This window comes from Lontra canadensis, unplaced genomic scaffold, assembly GCF_010015895.1.
Source record: "Lontra canadensis isolate GAN:19392208 unplaced genomic scaffold, GSC_riverotter_1.0 scaffold122, whole genome shotgun sequence".
In the NCBI taxonomy this organism is placed as follows: Eukaryota; Metazoa; Chordata; class Mammalia; order Carnivora; family Mustelidae; genus Lontra; species Lontra canadensis.
Window position 1 is genome coordinate 3,537,870 of NW_022631116.1, and position 18,083 is coordinate 3,555,952.

General features: G+C 55.5%; 1 protein-coding gene across 4 annotated transcripts in view; it reads right to left on the reverse strand.

Annotated features, from left to right (window-relative positions):
- Positions 1–205: 205 nt before the first annotated feature.
- The window catches only part of EPN2 (epsin 2), an 81,842-nt gene continuing 63,964 nt past the window's right edge, over positions 206–18,083 (reverse strand). For all 4 annotated transcript variants that reach the window (XM_032841222.1, XM_032841221.1, XM_032841220.1 and 1 more), the window contains 4 exons: positions 7,439–7,612; positions 6,753–6,839; positions 4,737–4,952; positions 206–3,042 (listed from right to left, as the gene is read on the reverse strand). In XM_032841222.1, the coding sequence (XP_032697113.1) occupies positions 2,744–3,042; positions 4,737–4,952; positions 6,753–6,839; positions 7,439–7,612 (776 nt within the window). In that variant the 3' untranslated portion in view covers positions 206–2,743. The remainder of the gene's footprint in view (positions 3,043–4,736; positions 4,953–6,752; positions 6,840–7,438; positions 7,613–18,083) is intronic.

Consider the following 18,083-nt stretch of genomic DNA (forward strand, 5'->3'; position numbering starts at 1 on the left):
AGTCCGCGGGTGGGGAGGAGCACCCACCCACCCACCCAGGCCCTTGCCTTGCCGACCACCTGTCGTGGTGCCCCGAGGGCTGCCTCCCAGCCAGCCTCCTCCCCTGACCACAGAGGCTCACACAGGCACGAGGACCGGCTCTTGCCCACCCATCTCCGGTGGGAGACAGAGACAGGGGCAAGGAAGGACACAGCCAGAAACCGCATCATGATACAAATGATAAATTATATTTGTACAGTAAATAAGTATCAATAGTCAACACACGTTCAAAACCAGCCACCGGCCCCTGGGACTGAGAAAACAGCTGGGCGGCGCCCCCTACCCCAGTGCCCATTGGGAGGGAGCATGACGGCACGTGCGTCACTCGAGTGGCAGCGGCCGGCAGCTTCATGATCAGTGCAGCAGGCAACAGGGACAAGGTGCCTGGGACAGGCCTGTGCCCGGGTAGGAGGGGTTGGGGGGAGGGGGCGCAGTGGGTCTCGTGGGGCCTCGGTGACCCAGTGGCTAGAATGCTGGGGCCTCGAAGTCAAGTCAGGAAGGGCTCTTGACTGTTTACAAAAAAGAATCACCGACGCAGTAGTCAGGTCTGGGCTACTGGCCTGTGAAGAGGTCCGGGCTCGCACCATGTGAGTGAAAGCACCTCCCGGGGGGAGCCACCTGCTGGGCCCCACCCTGTCCCCACACTCCCCCAGGTCGGAGGAGGCCAGAGTGGGCTCCAACCCGTGGTCCAGCCCCAGCTCTCCGGCTCTGGCAGAGGCATGGCCGGTCAGGAGCTCTGGGGGTGGCTCCTCTGGCCGGGGGACAGCCTTGGGGAGCGGCATGGGTGAGCTTTTAAAATGAGGAAACAGGAGAGGCCAGAAAAGGCTGTTTGGGACTCCGCCTGCTCATCTCCAGGCCTGTGCCCTGCTCAGGGTCCGACCTCCTCCCAGAACAGGCCACGGGAAGCGGAGGAACACCAGGGGGTCAGCTGCCCTTGGAGTTGGGGTGAAGTCCACAGTGGAAAGCGAGACTGCAGCGCCCACAGGCAAGGTGACCTGACCGGAGGCAGGTTGGGGGTGTGTGTGTCGGGGGCGGGGTGGGGGGGCTTCCTTCCCTGGGGAGAAGCACGTCTTTTCTGCTCTTTCATGAATTCATACTTTTCTTCTAGTGGTGGATGGGGCGAGGAAAGGAGGGAGTTGGGAAAGGGAGGTAATATTAGTGCATGTTTGTTAAAAATCCATGTGAGAATGACTTTTTTTTTTCTTTCTCTCAGAAAGAAGAGATGATGAGAATTTTAAGTCTGCAGTGTGTGTCTGGAGTTAGCAGGAGGCCGGCCCCGGGGAGCCGTGGGCACTGAAGACGCCCGCTGTCTCCACGCCATCCCCATCCTTACCCTGAGTGCGGATTAAGACAGAGAGGATCACAGACACACAAGGTTCAAGATGCCTCTTCCGGTTCCGATTTGCACCAGAAACGGAAGTCCTTGTTGATCCGTGCATGCCTTCAGTTATAAAAGGGAATTAGCAGATAAAAACTGGTGTGTCACATCCATCCATCAGATTTTTTTCCCTTTAACTTGATGTTGGTGTACCAGTAAGAAAAACAGCCTCTCTCAGGATCCAGCCCAGAAGGCTGTGGTTCAATCTGTTGGGTAAGTCACCAAAAAAGGGAGTAAAAGAAAGGAAAAGGCAACTGGAGGCTGGGTTTTTGTTGTTGTTGCTGTTGTAGGTTTTTTTTTTTTTCTTTTTAAATAAACATCATCTTTTCTGTGTAATCAAATTCCCGTATTTTTCCCTATAAAGAATTTGCTTTAGTTTTTTTTTTCCATAAGGCATTTTTTTTTTTTGCTTCCTATTTAAATTTTCTTAGAGTTAAAACCATAAATAAGAGGGTTTAAACCACTCACATGACACGTGCCAATATCTTAATTCAGCCAGACCTGGTAAATTCTATCAAAACTAGACAGTTAAATAAGAACCACGTTATAAAAATATTAGCCAAAAAAAGACTATTAGGTAATTCTGCAAACTCAAATATGAAACTGTACTAAACAAATTATGTGCAAACGTATACAAGCATAGAGCCACGTGGCAGGGGTTATGCTCAGATTAGTTTAAAGCTCGCTCTAGTGGATTTAATTTAAGAGTTGCTCCGCGGTGGTGGGGTTTGCTTTGAACTCACACACGAGTCAAAGAAAAATAAAATATGCACAACCACTTCCCCGGAAGGTCAGCGTCTCACGGAGCCGGTGCTTCATTCCATCCACACCTGGGACCACCTCGGGTGTCACTAGGGCTGAGGGGGGGGGTCACAAGGACACGGTGGTGGCCATTCCCAGGCCCAGGCCAGGCAGTGTCCCAGAGGCCCTCAGGCTGAGGCTCAGGGTGAGGTCAACGCTGACGACTCCCGCCCCCTTGTCCTGGGCCCCGGAGAGCTAGCCGGTCTCCAGGACCAGGACCTCGGCTCTCGGGAGGAAGTGGGGAGGCCACTGGGTTGGGCCCCTCCCGCGGGCAGCGGGCTGGGGACAGGCGGGTGGGCAGCCTCGGAAGGCGCGGAGACCGATGTCTGACGCCTAGCAGGCCTGCCGCCGCTTGAGTCTGAGGTTTGGGGCTGTGCAGACAACCCTTCTATCAGGAAGCCGGAACTAGAAAGCCCTAACACCCACACCCCCACTCTCGGACACCATTCCACAATCGAGAGTCCCTGCTCGGCGTCCTCAGGCACGGAGGCTCTGGGCATGCGTGGTGGGGCCCCGGCCCGGGCACTAGAGAAGGAAAGGGTTGGTTGTGCCGGTGGCCTGAGCTGCCGAGGGGGGAAGGCCCACGCTGCCCACCATGTTCATTGCGGTGGGGCCCAGGGGCGTCAGGGAGGACCCGCCAGCCCCCAGAGCCGGGTGTGGGGCCGTGGAGGTCATGGAGGCCACAGCCATGGGCTCCACACCTGGGCTAGGCCCAAAGGACGTGCTGGTCCCCAGGACAGGGCTCCCCCGCAACTGGTTCAGCGTCAGCGGCTGGGGCTGGTTCACCTGGAAGGGGTTGACAGGGGCCGAGGCGGCGGCTGCACCTGGGAGAGAGGTGGGGCAGTGGCTTGAGTCAGAACAGACCCACTCCCAAGTCCAAGGGCGGGAGACCGGGGCGACCAGCACGTGTGCACCTCTGGGGGACTGGGTACTTTGTAGTGCCTGCTGCTCTGCAGAGCCCCGGCCTCCAGCCAACGCACGGCACACGTGCCCCCTGCCTGCATCTCCAGCGTCTGGTCAAGGAGACGAAGGCTGTTCGAAGCCGAGTGGCTCATCCGGAGTCACCAAGCCTGACTGAGGCAGTGCCAGGAGCGTGCCTACTCAGAGCTGGCCCCCCCAGGTCTCCCTCAGCAACAAACAGCTGGCCCCACCCCCCTAATCTGTCTGTCAAGCTCTGTGACCCCAGGTGTCCGGGAAAGAGGGGCACCATCGGGGAGCGGGGATCCTCAGCGTGCGGCCAGAGAGTGCCAGTCTCCACGCTGGACCCTGGGACCTGAGGGCTCGCAGGACTAAGGCTCTGAGAAGCCCTGCAGTCAAGAAGTGGAGGCAGCTCTGTCGTATCCAGCGTTTCCAGAAAGTACCATACATCGTCAAGGCTTTCTCCCCTAGCTTTTAGCAAAAACGTCTTTGGTGCTCTGCCAAAGCCCCCGAGCGCCACCAGCACGGAGCCTCCAAGCAGCCCACCCCTTGAGCACACAGGCTGCCCGCCAAGGAGCACCCTCAGGCTCCCCCAGGAGATGTTGCCCGCTTTCCAGCCCACCCTGGGGGGCGGCAGGCTCCGTTGAGGGCACAGCCGGCGTTCCCGCACCAGTGCCGCTCCTAACAGAGCAGCCCCGCCAGAGCTGAGCCAACCCGGAGGTGCCGGGAGCCCCCCCTGTGGCGGGATGGCGGACCCCGGGCAGGCAAGCCAGCCTGGCTGGGACATGGGGTTCAGAACCGGCTCCACCCAGGGAGCGAGGGGCAACCATGTCCTCGCCCTGCTCAGGACCACGGGGACTGGCTACAGTCCCCACCCTCAGCGCTTCTAAGACCCGGGGTCCATCTCTGCAGGGTCCTCCGAGGAGCCGCGGGCCTGGGCGGCAGATTCCACGGTCTGAGGGAGGCTCTCAGACTGAACGCCCTGAATGAGACACACTGGGGAAGCCCACGGCCCCAGGGACCCCAGACTCTAAAGCCAGGGCAGGGGGGCTTGTCTTGCAGCCCACAGAGCCTTTCAGGGGGAGAACAGGCATTTAGACGGAGCCTAATGGCAGAGAGGATAGATACAGAGGTGGGAGGGCAGGGATCCCAGCCCCAGAAAGACAGAATCCAGCATCTCAAATGGCTAAAGTGAGGGTCTGTGGGCCCCTTGCAAAGGGCCCCTTGAAAGGGGAATGTTGGGCAGCAAACCCCAGCTCTTCCTCTCCCCGCCGCTGCCCTCCCGCAGCTGACCGAGAAGTGGTGCTTGCTGGAGGGTCTCCCCGGCCAAGGACACGAAGTGTGGGGCAGCTTCTGCTCAGTGGTCTCCATGGTTAGGAGGGGCTGTTTCCCACCCATTCCCCCAACCACACGTCAGCTTTCATGCCCCACCCCCCAGGCCTGGAGAGGCCCAGGAATTCTGGGCATGCTTCCTGGGTAAGGCAGGAAGATCCCCGGAGGAGAGGCGAGAGGTGGAGGAGAGGTCAAGGCCCGAGGCTAGCCCCAAACCCGTGGTCAGGAAGGGCAGACAAACAGAGGGAGCCCCAGGAAGTGAGCATACCTGGTGCCAGGAATGGGTTGAGGGACTGGGCTGGCGGGGCTGGCCTGGTCACCAGCGAGTCCAGGTTGACCAGGGCCGCATTGGGGCCCAGGAAGGACTCAGGTGTTTTCCGGGCGCTGCTGGGCTTGCTCGAGGTGGAGGTCAGGGGCTGGCACTCGAAGGGGTCTGGGCTTGTAGTTCCGTTGTTCTGGGATGGCGGCGAGGCCACGGCCTCAGCTACAAGCCAAGAACACACAGGGGCACGGTGAAGATGGAGGGCATGGCCCCGAGACCCGCATGCAACACTGCTAACCCCAGCAGCATCCCACGCAAAGACACACATATTCTGGGGGACACCGGTGTCGCCACACAGAAGATGGGGATGTCCACGGCAGTGTTGTTTCCAACAGACCCGGCCGGGGACAGTCAGCCACAGGGTAGTGTACAGAAACCTTGTTCGTGTACGCAAACCCAGAGCACAGGGACAGGAGGCCTAGTGACGGGGAAAGAGGGCTGGATCGCGTCATGGGAAGAGAAGCAGTTGGCAAAAGTGCATACAGCCCGGTCCTCCAGAAATATTGGGATGGTATTTGGGGCTGCGGGCCAGGTGCACGCAGAAGACGTATGTCGTGTGTTTTCACTATCAATTTTCGACAATGATCATGAATTTCTTGAGAGAGAAGAAAAGCAAAGACCGTGTCAGCAGAGCTCAGAAAAAGCGCTGGAAGGCAACACAGCAGCGGGGGGAGGGAGGTTTACAGAGGAGTTCCGTCTTCTTCCATACACTTTTCCAAATTTTCTACAATGGAAACAGCTCTAGAATCGGGGGTGAGTGTTTGCAAGTGCACAGAAGGACTGTGCACGTTATAGGGCCACACTGCCTTCTCGCTGCGGTGCACCCAGGTAGGCAATGACCGCGAGGCTGCACTCCAGCCTGCAGAAGAGACGCATGGAATTTTGGGGGTTTTTTGGTTTTTTAAATATTTTACTCATTTATTTGACAGACACAGATCACAAACAGGCAGAGAGGCAGGCAGAGAAAGAGGGGGGACAACAGCCTCCCTGTCGAGCAGAGAGCCTAATGCAGGGCTTGATCCCAGGACCCTGAGATCATGACCTGAGATGAAGGCAGAGGCTTAACCCACTGAGCCACCCAGGCGCCCCAGAATTTTGTTTAATGCAGCAAAAGAAAGACCCCAAGAAGCAGCACATTCTAAGTTGCCTCTGGTCCCCTGAGCTGAGAGGGGGCCAAGCAGCGGTCAGGGGTACCAGGCTGCACAGACCTCAGATGGGAGGCCAGCTGGGCCTATGGCTGCCGCTGGGGGAAGCAGTGGGGGGAGGTGAGAGGGAGGTGAGGGGATGGAGGGGCAGATGGAAATCGTGGCGGGGGCACAAGGTGAAGCAGAAAAGCTGCTCCATGTGGCTGGAAGATGTGGCCCGGAGGTGGACAGAGGCAGCCTGGCTCTGTCCCTGGCCCCCTCCCCCAGTCTGGACTCTCTGTCCCCCACCCTGATACCCTGCAGCCCAGAGGCACCGGGTTGGGGCTCTGACAGGGGCTGGGTGGAAGCCACAACCTGGGGTGATCAAGTAGAGGCAGAGACACCCTGCCCAGGCCCAGAGCAGGCGCTGTCTGGAAAAGGGGCACCGTGCGGAGAGGGAAGTTGGGAAGACGAAGGCATATGGAGGCAGCGGTTCAGATGGGGCGGTGGGGACCCAGGCTGGGCTGGAGAGGCGGGGGGGAGGGGGGTGGGCACCTGCGCAGGCAACCGCGAGGGGCCCAGGGGCGGGGCTGAGACCCAGAGGTGAATGAGACCGGAAGCATGGGCCCAACACCAGGAGAGGGTGAAAAAAAATCTCAACCGCATGACTTTTCACTGCTGATGTGTGAATTCCTGCAACCAGCCACTTACAGCTCCCAAGATCAAGACACAAAGAAAACGCGCGAAGTTGAGAGGTTCTGAAAGCTGATTATTTCTGCCATAGCTGGACTGGTCAAATGCACAGAACGTTATAGAAACAACCACCACCTTCACATACCTGTTTTTTTTGAAGTCCGGAGGTTGTCAAATTCAGAAAAGTCATCTTTAATGGTACCATTCAGATTACTGAAGAGATCAAAGGCCCCTGGGGGAACACAAGAGGCTGGTGACTGCGGTGTAGTTCCCCCTGATTCTGCGTCCCGGTCTACAACCTAGGGCTGCTGGTGGCAGTCAGGGGAGGGATCGCTAGCCCCGCTCCTGGGGGAGAACTGAGAGCCAGAGGGCAGCTCAGGGTCACCGGCTGGTTTGGGCAGGGGCCGAGCCAAGAATCCTGGCCTCCCACAACCCGGCATGGGGGCGTCTGCCTGCCCCTGCTCCCACCTGCCCCACCCCAAACTGAAGGAGGGGCTCATGCAGTGGGGAGAGACTTCTGAGCCGGGTTTGGCAATGTGGATGGCCCCCATAGGAAGCTACTGGAAGGAGTACCTAGAGCGCAGCCTGCCCAGGTGCCCTAGGGAAGTCCCTCTGGATGGCGGTTCAGGTGCCCCGAGGGCCTGTGGGCTCACTCTTCACAGTGGGCTTATGGCACTGGTGGTGGTTGGGGGGGAGGCTGGGGACAAAGGCCGCAGAGACAAAGGTAGCAAGAGCAGGCCACCATGGGTCCCATGCCGAGGAGCCAGGACAGGGGCCAGCAGTGTGTCCAAAGGGGCTCTCAGAGCCCGTGCAGAGCGAGGTCTCTCTCACCAGAGGATGAGACGGGCTTGGTGGCCGAGGCTGCAGCCCAGGCGTCCGCTGTCTTCCCAGCCCTCGGGGCAGGCTGCTGCGGGGCCGCCCAGGGGTCTGAGCCCTTCGGGCCGGAGTGTGTGCTGGCGCCAGTGGGCACACCCCACGGGTCAACAGAGGCAGCTGGCTTGGCACCTGTGGAAGGCAGAGTAGGCTCAGGTACGTCCTCAGAAAGTTCTGGGCAGCTGGGGTGAGAAAGGAAAGGATACGGGGCCACGTGAGCCACATCCAGGTCTGCCCCATGTCAGGACAGGCAGCTACCCTAAGGCTGCTGTCCCAGGCCTGCAAAGCTGGACTGAGCCGAAGGCCGGGGCTGACAGCCATGGGGGTTCCCACCCCGGGGCGGGGTGTGCTGGGCCCAGACTACTGGGAAGGTACCAGACAGCACACAGCTGAGAACGTTCCCAAGTGGCTGCTACACGTGGTCTCGCACAGAGCTCCGAGCCACGTTCAAACCCGCCTCCCCAGAGTCCACCGGCCTCCTCCGCAGAGCGAGCCCTGCCCAGGCATCCGCCGCTGCAGTCGTGGGCCCTGGATGCGCCCCGTCCCCCACTGCTTTGAGTGGTTTCTGCTTTTGATAGAGGGTGAATGAAACAGATGAGGACCGTGTGAGGGAACAGTAAACAAACGCCTATGTGCATAGCCGGTGTTTTCAGCCAGTGAGTGACGAACCAGTTTATGGGGTCACGACTGGCCTTTTTTAAGAGAGTATAACAGGGACGTGTGAGCACACCTAACGGGCGGCATCCATCCAGCTGTGTGTACCTTTCATCTGTCACACGTAGATGGGGGCCTTACTCAGGCTAAGTGCGTACACGCCCCAAGCGTGCTTCGCCTTTGAGGACGGTCACAGCCAGTGTTTAAAGGTCACCACTGCCTTTCAAGTAGCAGAAGGGCCTCCCCACACTCCATGTCGCCTGTCAGCCCAATCTTTCCTTTGTGTTAGCGCCCCCTTGATCTTTCCTCTGGTTCTACCCTGCAGAGGTACCTTGAGACACTACTGATCAGCTGTGCCACTTTTTTCACTTTACACAAATAGAAACACTGCACACATTCTGTGCGACCGGCTTTGCTCACAGCGCACTTGATATGGGAGATTTCAGCTGTGTTGACATGCTGCTGAAACCTGTTCCCTTTTCCTGCTCTAGAACCTTCCAGTCTAGCGGGGGTTGGGCGGGGAGGAACCACAGCTGGTCAGTCTGCTGAAGGTACTGGCTTGGTTTTGCTTTGGTCGTGCTGTTCTTTCTTCTCCTGTCCTGCGCACTGGTACCAGTGAGAACCTTCCTTCCCCTCTGCCGGGTGACCCCGGCGTGGTCTCTGCGCGGTTGTGCCTTATGCTGTGTGCACACAAGTCCTGGCACTCCAGCAACTGGCCCCTCACCTCAGTAAGGCCTTCTACTCACTTTCTGACACATTACAATCTGGCGGGTGCAAGGTCACCTGGCTGTTTTGATTTGCATTTCATTGTTCCTTAATGAGGCCGTGCTTCTTGTCATTTGTTTGCGGGTCTTCTGTGATTCGCACCTATCCCAATCTTTCTCTGCCTTCCTTTGGGTGTTTATCTTTCTCTTCTTGATTTGAGAGTTCTCATCAATAGGTGAGAATAGGGTTTTACTTGGGTTGCAAAAGCAAGGAAACTACCTCCCAATTTGTGGCTTTTCTTTTCTCTCCTTAAAGTAGATTTTGGGGGCACCCGGGTGGCTCAGTTGGTTAAGCAGCTGCCTTCAGCTCGGGTCATGATCCTAGGGTCCACATTGGACTCCAGTCCCACATTGGGCTCCCTGCTTGGCGGGAAGTCTGCTTCCCCCTCTGCCCCCTCCTCTGCTTGAGCTCTCCCTCCTGCTCTCTCTCTCTCGAATGGATAAATAAAATCTTTTAAAAATTAAAAAGAAAAAATTTTTTTAATTAAAGTAACTTTTGATGAGCAGACATTATCTGAAATTGGGCAGGGTGCAACCTATCAGTATTTTCCTTTGTAATTTGTGCTTTTCCTGACCTTTAGGAAAGGTTTCCCTACACCTCAACCATCTTCCCCTATAGCAACATCCAAAAGATCTACAGTTGGCCTTGCACATTCATGCGTTTGCCCCATTAGCAACTGATTTTTGCATATGGCACAAAATACACATTCGATCTCATGCTTTCCTACCCCGAGTCGTCCTACCACTCTCTTCCCATGGACCTGCACACACTGCCGCCTCCACCACAAGTCCTGGCTTCACAGATTCATTCCTGGGCTCTCCCTTCGGATCCACTGACCCCTCTGTTTTCACCCCTGGGCTTTCTGGATTGTCCTCATGGATATTCTTATCATAATAAAAATGGCTCTCTGGTACCTGATACCTCGATCTTGTTCCTCGGGCATATCATGGCTATTTCCAGCCCTTTGCTCTTCCATAATCATTTTAAAATCATGTCAAGTTAAAAAAAAATGAAAAAGAAAATAAGAAAAGAAAACCTTGAGGTGGGGGGCAGGAGCCTGGGTGGCTCGGTTGGTTAAGCACCTGCCTTCCACTCAGGTCATGATCCCAGGGTTCTGGGATCGAGCTCCACATTGGGCTCCCTGGTGAGCATGAAGCCTGCTTCTCTTTCTCCTTCTGCCTGCTACTGCTCTCTCTTTCTGTCAAATAAATAAATTAAACTTAAAAAATTTTTAAATTAAAAAAACAAAAACCTTGCTGGTATTTTGGTCAGAATTGCACTGAATCTCAGATCAGTTTGAAGTAAGTTCTTGTCACTCTAACAGCAAGTCTTCTGAAAAACCAAAGTCACAGGACATCTCTCCTTTCACTTAAGTCCTTCTTTAAATGAATGATTTGAAGTGAAAGATGTCAGTGAAAATCTTATTTTAATCTTTTATTTCTATAAGGGATTCATTTGTATAACTTCTGTAATACCTATTTCTAAGGACTGAAGTGTGTGTATGTATATATATATATATACATACATACACACACACACACACACACACACACATATATATATTATATATATTTTTAAAGATTTTATCTCAGAGAGCAAGCAGAAAAGAAGGGGGAGCAGCAGAGGGAGAAGAAGCAGGCTCCCGGCTGATCAGGGAGCCTGATGCAGGGTTTGATCTCAGGAGCCTGGGATCATGACCTGAGCCAAAGGCTCAGATGGTTAACCATTGACTGAGCCACAGGTGCCCCAAGACTGGTATATTTTTAAATTTTCATTTTTATTCATTTATTGTATACAGAAAAAACTTAATTTTATACACTGATTCTTGCAGCCTGCAATCTTACTAAACTCTCACCTAATAATTAAAATTAATGCAAATCATTTATTCTAAGGATTCTTATACCTCTTGATTCTAACAGAGTTATGTGAGTTTTTGGATAGTCTATGTACATGATGGTATCACTGGCAAATGATGATGGTCTAATTTTCCCCAGTCCTTATACTTTTTCTTTTCTTTTCTTTTCCTACTTCACTGGGCTGGGGTCACCAGTCCCAACGTAAAGCATGAGTGTGCAAAATCAGTGTCTCTGTCTCACTCTTCAGGATCCATTTTCAACAATTTAAATTAAAACAATTGCATTTACCACTTGCAGGCTTTCTTCCTTCTGGAAGCCCTTTATCAGGTCATGGAAAATCCTCATCACTCCAACTTTGCTAGGACTTTTGCCATGAACGGCTGATGAATTCTGCCAACCGGTTTCTGGCCCTATTAAGATGACAGCACAGTTTTTCTCTTTTGGTCTGTGATGTGGTACATGAATACGTCTTCTAAGGACCTGTTGCTTGTGAACAAAGCTTCTCATCATGTACTGTATCGTCTGTATATTTTTCCGTTTGGATTTGCAATTGTGTCTTGGCTTTTTGCGTCTGTGGTCGTAGCTAGCGGTGGCCTGGCAGGTCTGTTCTCACATGGTATGTCCCGTCTGGTTTTGGTGGTAAGGTGATGCTCATCTCATAAAACCAGGAGGGACACTCCCCACTTTCCTACCCTCTGAAGGAGTCTGTACAAAGGTGGAATTGTTTCTTGAATGTGTTAGAATTTGCCAGGTAAAGCCCTCTGGGTGGATCACTGGGTGGGGAGGATTTTTGAGCCCTGACTCAATGCCTTTAATGATTATAGCACGATCCCTACCTTGGGGTTTTTCTATTGTTCTTTGGCCAGCTCTGCTAAGTTTTCCTTCTAAAGTTATCCTCTTTAAGTTTTCGGGTTTTGTAAGAACAGAGTTGATCAAACAGCCTCTCACTCCACGGGAATTCTTGGCAGTTATGTTCCTGTGGTTCACTCCTCATAGTGTCTGTGCCTTTCCTCTTACTATTTTAGGAAGGCTCCACGCCCAGTGTGGGGCTTTAACTCAAACCCAGAGATCGAGACTTGAGTTGAGATCAAGAGTCAGATGCTTAACCAACTGAGCCACCCAGGCGCCCCCTCTTTTTTTTTTAAATTAATCTTGCCAGGGAATTTGTCTGTTTTATTACGCTTTCGAATTACCAACATCTGTCTTTGTGGATATGATCGTGTGTCTGTTCTAATGCATGGATTTCTGTTCCTATCCGTATTTTATTTCTTCCACTTTATTTGGGTGGCAGGCATTTTAGAATGCTACGAATGTAAACACCGAAAAGCTGTCACTTCCCTTCACACTGTCATTTCAGGTGCCCCACGAATTCTGAAATAAGTCTATCTACCTTACTGTTTTTGGTTCTCAACATTTTTGGTTCGCGTCATCATTTCTTCTTTGACTCAAGATTTCAGGAGTGTTTTTCAAGTGTCAAGTGTATGGAGTTTTTCTAGTTTTCTTTTAGTTGTCGAGGGTATTATGCTCAGAAAATGTGCTCTGGGTGCTCCCAATTTCCTGAAATGGGTTGAGGCTCCTAGCCTTTACGCCCAGCATACGATCAAGTTTTTGCCAATATTCGAAACGTGTGTGCTCACTGGAAACAACAAATCCACTACCTCATGAACCGTGCTGCCCAATTTGTTACATTCTCACTACTTGTGGTGAAATACTATGAAATATACATATCAGTCTGCACACCCTCACTCCTGGCACAGAATTCCCGAAAACCCTGTCATTTCTTAAGTGACCAGGCACTACAAGCATCTCTTGCTTACTGAGGTGACCCTGAGTGGGTTCCTGGCCACCTCCTGGCTGAAGCCAGGATAACCAGAACCCCCAAGACTCAATAAGGAGCTGGGAACATTTCTGTTACCTGGAAATATCATGTTTTACCTTCCTTCTTAAGGAACATCTTCACCGAATATACAATTCTGGAGGGTCACGGTTGTTTTGTTGGTGTTTCAAAATTTAAAATGCATTTTACCATCGTTCTTGGAAGAAAGAGGATTTTACTAGGAAGGGAATCCAAGGCGACAGTTTTTCTTCCAGTCCCCTGAAGATCTCAACCCATGGGCTTCAGGGGCTTGCCGCCCCTTTTCCATGGACCGTCTGCCCCCTGTGGGTTTAGCATGTGGGGAGTTCTTTTATTATATCCTGCTTACGAATCACTAGGCTTCCTGGATCTGAGAAGTAGCGCCTTGCTGCAAACCTAAAAACCCTCAATCACTCTTTTTTCAAACCTAAACTCTTCTGGAACTCCAAAGAGAATGTGTATTAGATGACCTCGTTCTGCCTCTGCTTCCCCAGCCACACTGACCTCCCAACCTCTCCCCAGATGCACCAAAGGGCACGTCCACTGCCTGCGACCTCTAGGTCTCTAGGTCCCATCTTTCCCCCTCTTGCCTTCACTAACTCCTGGAATCGTTCAGCCTTCTTTCAGAGCACTCGTGTGCCTCACAGTCTCCCTGGGCTGTGACCACCCCCTGGGGCACAGGTGAGCCCCTCCCCCTGCAGGTGGGAGGGTAGCACCTGGGACAATGTGGCTGAGCTCCGATGCTCAGAGAGGGCAGGTAGGAAGGGCAGTGACTGCCAGTCTCATAGAAGACCAGGGATGCTCGCCAGGCCTGCAGGAGGACCCAGAACCCAGAGCCCCATTCCCGGGCATGCCCCTCTTAGCACCCCTAGCAGCCGTGTGCGGGGACAGACATGTGGGGAGGATGGTCCTTGACTTTCAGAAACTTTCAGAACGCTGCTAGGCGTTCTGCTGTGCTGGCTTTCTCTCTTCTGGCCCCTGAGATAGAGAGGGCCTGTCCAGCCCGTATCAGCTGCCACCTTGACTGTCTTTTCACTTCTGGCTGACAGCAAGTGGGAGGGGCGCAGGGAAGGGGAGGACAGGCTGCCTTTGCTACTTCCCAGACTTGTCACTGCAACCGCAGTAACGCTGGGAGCTGGACACGGGCCAAGGCAGATTCTGACTTGCAATGTTCATTCCCACCATCCCTGGGACACGTAAGCCTGTCAGCTCCTGTGAGGACTGGGGCTGCTGCTGCCTCAGACCCAAAACACTCCAGAGGCCTCCAGAAACACCTGCCTCCCTCAAGAAGCTGCTGTGATCTTTCCCTCCTGGTCTTCTCAGAACCGCACACAGAGCCACAGTGACGGCAACTGCTCTCCCCAGGCCCACCTCTGCTGGGCATGACACAGGACCTAGCAGGACACTGGGCCCAGCTGGAATCACACTGTGGGGACAGGCTGTTGCTCTGCCCCCACATGGTGCCTCGCGGGGCCAGGGCTCTGCAGATCAGCTAGAGCGAAAAACACAGTAGAAACTATGTCCAGGAGAGAGCAGGAGTGCAAGGAGATGGGCTGTGTGCTCAGAGCTGTCTGGGATGCAGTGCAGAAGCCCTGGGATTGGGTCCACAGGAAGACCTGGGCCAGGCTGCTTCGAGCTTCCTGTGAGAGCGTGGGTGTTAACACAGCTTCTGCAGCCTCCCCTTGCTCGCCAGGAACCGCGACAACTGAATGCACTTGTGTCAGGAGACGCTAGCTACCCGTTCCACAACCTCCTCCCCTGCCAGCTCACCTGCACCGGAAGGACATGGCTCGGAGTCTCACATGCATTCCTGTGCAGCCCTGACTACCTGGCACTGTGGGAGAGCGACTGTCCTTCCCTCCTCGCCCTCATCAGGGGATTCCCGGGTCACTTTCTAGCACCCTTCCCCATTTCTCCTGAAAGACACCCTGACTTTCCTTGGGAGAATTACCCTCTCGCTTACTCCCAAGTCCCACTCCAAGTGGAAATGACCTTGCTCTGGCAACAAGGGAGGGTTTCCACCAGCTAATGTCATCCTGCCAAGTTTGCCGCTCCCAACACCCCACTCCCAAACCCCGGATGGTAGAGGGGCTACTGAGAAATCCTCCCAATTCCTGGACTATGGACTGGGAACACGAGGGAGGCCCTAAGGCAGCCGGACCTGGGGCTTCTGAGGCCAGAGGGGAGAGGTCCCGGGCCCAGCGGGTGGGGTCCTGGTGATGATCTCTGAGCCAGGACATTAAGTTCCCCATCTTTCCTGAAGCTGTCTGCAGGGCAGTTTCCTAAATGGACTGCCTCCCCAAGCTGTTGAGGGTGTGGAGGGATTGGGCGCGCCCGCGTGTGTGTCTGTTTGCGAGAAGGCACGAGCGCCCCCCTACAGCCTCCACACGACCTCAGGCCACAGCCACCTAGCAGTCCCGAGCCCCTCATAAGGCCCGCACCCCCTGCTCTTGCTCATGTGGGACTCTGTCTCCCCAGCCAGGGCGTAGTTCACAGAATGGGGCCAGGTCCGCTTGGCCCACTCTGCTCCCGCTCCCTGGGCTCAGAACGGAGCCTCACACACCCAAGACGCTCAGCCACTAAGCCGGGGCTTAAGGGAATCCCTGAAGGGTCGGGGGAACCACAGAACCCCGGGGCTGGAGGGACTTTGCACTTCCTATACTCAAACCGCCTCCAGAGAGGCATCTGTGAACACTGGAGTTCAGTGGCTGCGTCTTCTGGACGATTCCAGGTAACCGCCTGCGTCGGACATGAGACACACCCACAGGCGGGAGCCATCCGGCCTCCGACGGTGCACAGAGCACTCCCACACCTTGGACTGGGCAGCGTGTCCCTCAAGAGGCCGTTCAGAGGCCCCAGAGAAGTGGCTTTGAGCTGTGGTCATCCTCAGGAACCTCTGCAGCGATGTCAGGACAACACAGCATCTCCTCCATTCACACACACAGACTCTGGCGGGGCCTGGGCATCTGGAGTCTCAGAAGCTCCCCAGGTGACTAGAATGGGCAGCCGGGGCGAGGGAGAGCCACTGAGTTCCTGCATACTCAGGTGCCCGGCCAAGGCTTCTCGGAAGTGGGGGCCACCATCAGAGGGCCAGCTGGACACATAGGCCAGCGGGGCCCAGCCCTGCCCCTGCCCCCAGATGGGAGGTCCTCGGAGTCACCCTGCTCTACCTGAGCAACAGCTGGCCGGCATTCCCCAGGCCCAGGCTCAGGTCCAGCCTCTGCGAGAGACACAAGAATGTATCCACTGCAGTCAGCACAGGGGGTCCCAGGGGCCGGTGACCGCGGGACAGGGTGAGGCCGTCCTGTGGACCCGGGGACTGTGTCTTCCCGAGCACAACGCCTGAAGCACGCATTCAACAGCACATAGGAGTTTACCAAGGTAACAAGTAAGCACCCGGCGCTCATGAGAACCCGGGCAGCCCCGGCCCTCGGCCTCTACCCTCCTGGCCTCCGCACGTGGGCTGTGCCGTGTGCAAGGGCAGCCCCGGCCTGCATCCAGACCCTCTCTCAGACCACGGGGCTCCAAACATGCTAGCTCTTCCCCAAGCTCACAAACACTGAGAGCTAAGAGTTGAACCGAAGTCCTGCCATCTTCTGGAAGTAGTCCACCCACCCGAACGCTGCAACCTGCGAGGCCGCCGATGCTGTGCGCACCTTCACGCCTCCTCCCGGAGCCGGCACCGCGCTGGGCTGGGCACTGCCACCCGGCAGCCGGGGCCGTCCCCAGAGATGGTGGCTTACAGGCGAGGCTTCTACCCAGAGCCCCCCACTGCTGCGCAATGCCACCCAAACATTGTTCGGGAGCCTCTTTTGACCCGTATTACGGGGACTTCCCACAGGCCCTGCTTCCCTGTGAGAACTTGCTCAAACAACAAAACCCACAGCATAGCCGAGAGCCGTGAATCCTACAAAGGCCCAGAAAGCAGCCGGGGCGCACCAGCGCCACCACGCTCAGGGAGCTCTGGACGCGGAAGGAAAGATGCCCTTGGTTCAAACCCTGGCCAGTCATCCAGATGACCCTGGATAAGCAGCGCTGGCTTGGGGAGCTTTGGCAGGCTTCCACGGGTGGTGGCGGGGACCTACGTGCGTTCAGGCCACTGTGCTGTCTGCTCCACAGCAGCCACGAGTCACGAGAGACCACACCGTGGCACCTCGCTCCCCTCAAACCTGGGGGAGAAAGGGAACGTGGGCTACGCAGGCTCTCCCACAGGGGCTGACTGCCCAGCTAAGCAGGGCTGTGGGAAAGCAGGCGGCAGCAGGGGCTGACACGGCAGCCCCCCCAGTGAACGTCTGCTGACAGTGAGGCCGCGGGACCCAGCCCCCACCCTTCCTCTTCCATGAATGGACAGTAGCTTTGCTGCAAGGCTCTTCTGTGCTCTGTCCTTCACGTCCTTGAAAGGGCCCGGGCCATGCCACACACCCAATAAATAAATGCTTGTTGAAAGCGCGAGTGAATGAGAGCAAAGGAGGATGGAACCCAGGGCAGAGGGATCAAGCAGCTTCCGGCCTCGTCCTCTGTGGGCCCATTCATAGTGAGCACGTGTCCCAGGGCCCCTCACCCGCCGGCCCAGCTCCTCCGAAGCCTCACATATAAATATTCATGTGCCGGGGGGGCCATCACATGGTGGGGTCACAGAACTGAGGGGCGGGGGTCACCAAGAAAGCAGCAGCACCACCTGCTGCCTGTGGGGCGGAAGCCGGCCTCTGTCCCAGCCTGGGCAGCGAGCGGGCCTGCGGCGGCCAAGGCCTTCCGAATCACCAGGCTGCGGACCCCTGTCTCCCCAGGTGGCTGCTTGTGCATCTGGAGCAGAGGAAGTGCCCAGCCGACCCGGCAGGCGCCAATCGCCCTCCTCTCAGCCCTCAGCACTTCCTCCCAAGGCCTGGTTGACCGAGCGGCTCCCAGTGCCACTTGGAAAGAACTGGAAACGGCAGGGCTGGCTACAAACAGCGGCTTTCCAAACAGTGCTCCTTTCATCCAGAGGGCACAACTATCAGGGCTCGGGCGGAGACTCTCAATCTTTCCAATTTATGAATGTGTTTCCGGGCAATGGGGTGGCCCAGGAAACACACCCAAGCAGGTTTCACTAGCGACTTGTCGGTACGTCTGACAGCATGTCTTGCTGTGAAGGATGGAGGAGAAGGCGCGGTTCCCACGCTCCCACAGAGTGCAGAGAAAGCGGAGCGCAGGAACACCACCACCTCTGGGGACAGCCCTGAGCTGCTGCATGACAGTGTCCCAGCCCAGCACTGCCCCACTGGAGCCTCTAACGCTCATGACACAGTGCAAACGGAAATACTCCTACCTACTTGTCAAACTGTAGATACAGTATGACCTGAACGACGTACAAGCAAGGGCCCAGAAAATACAGGAAGCAAAGAAGCTAACGTGTCAGCACTGGTTCCCTCTCAACCCTAGAATCGGAGGTGACTTTTCCAGGACCTGCTTGGCCACAGAAGGTTTCTGCTGTGGT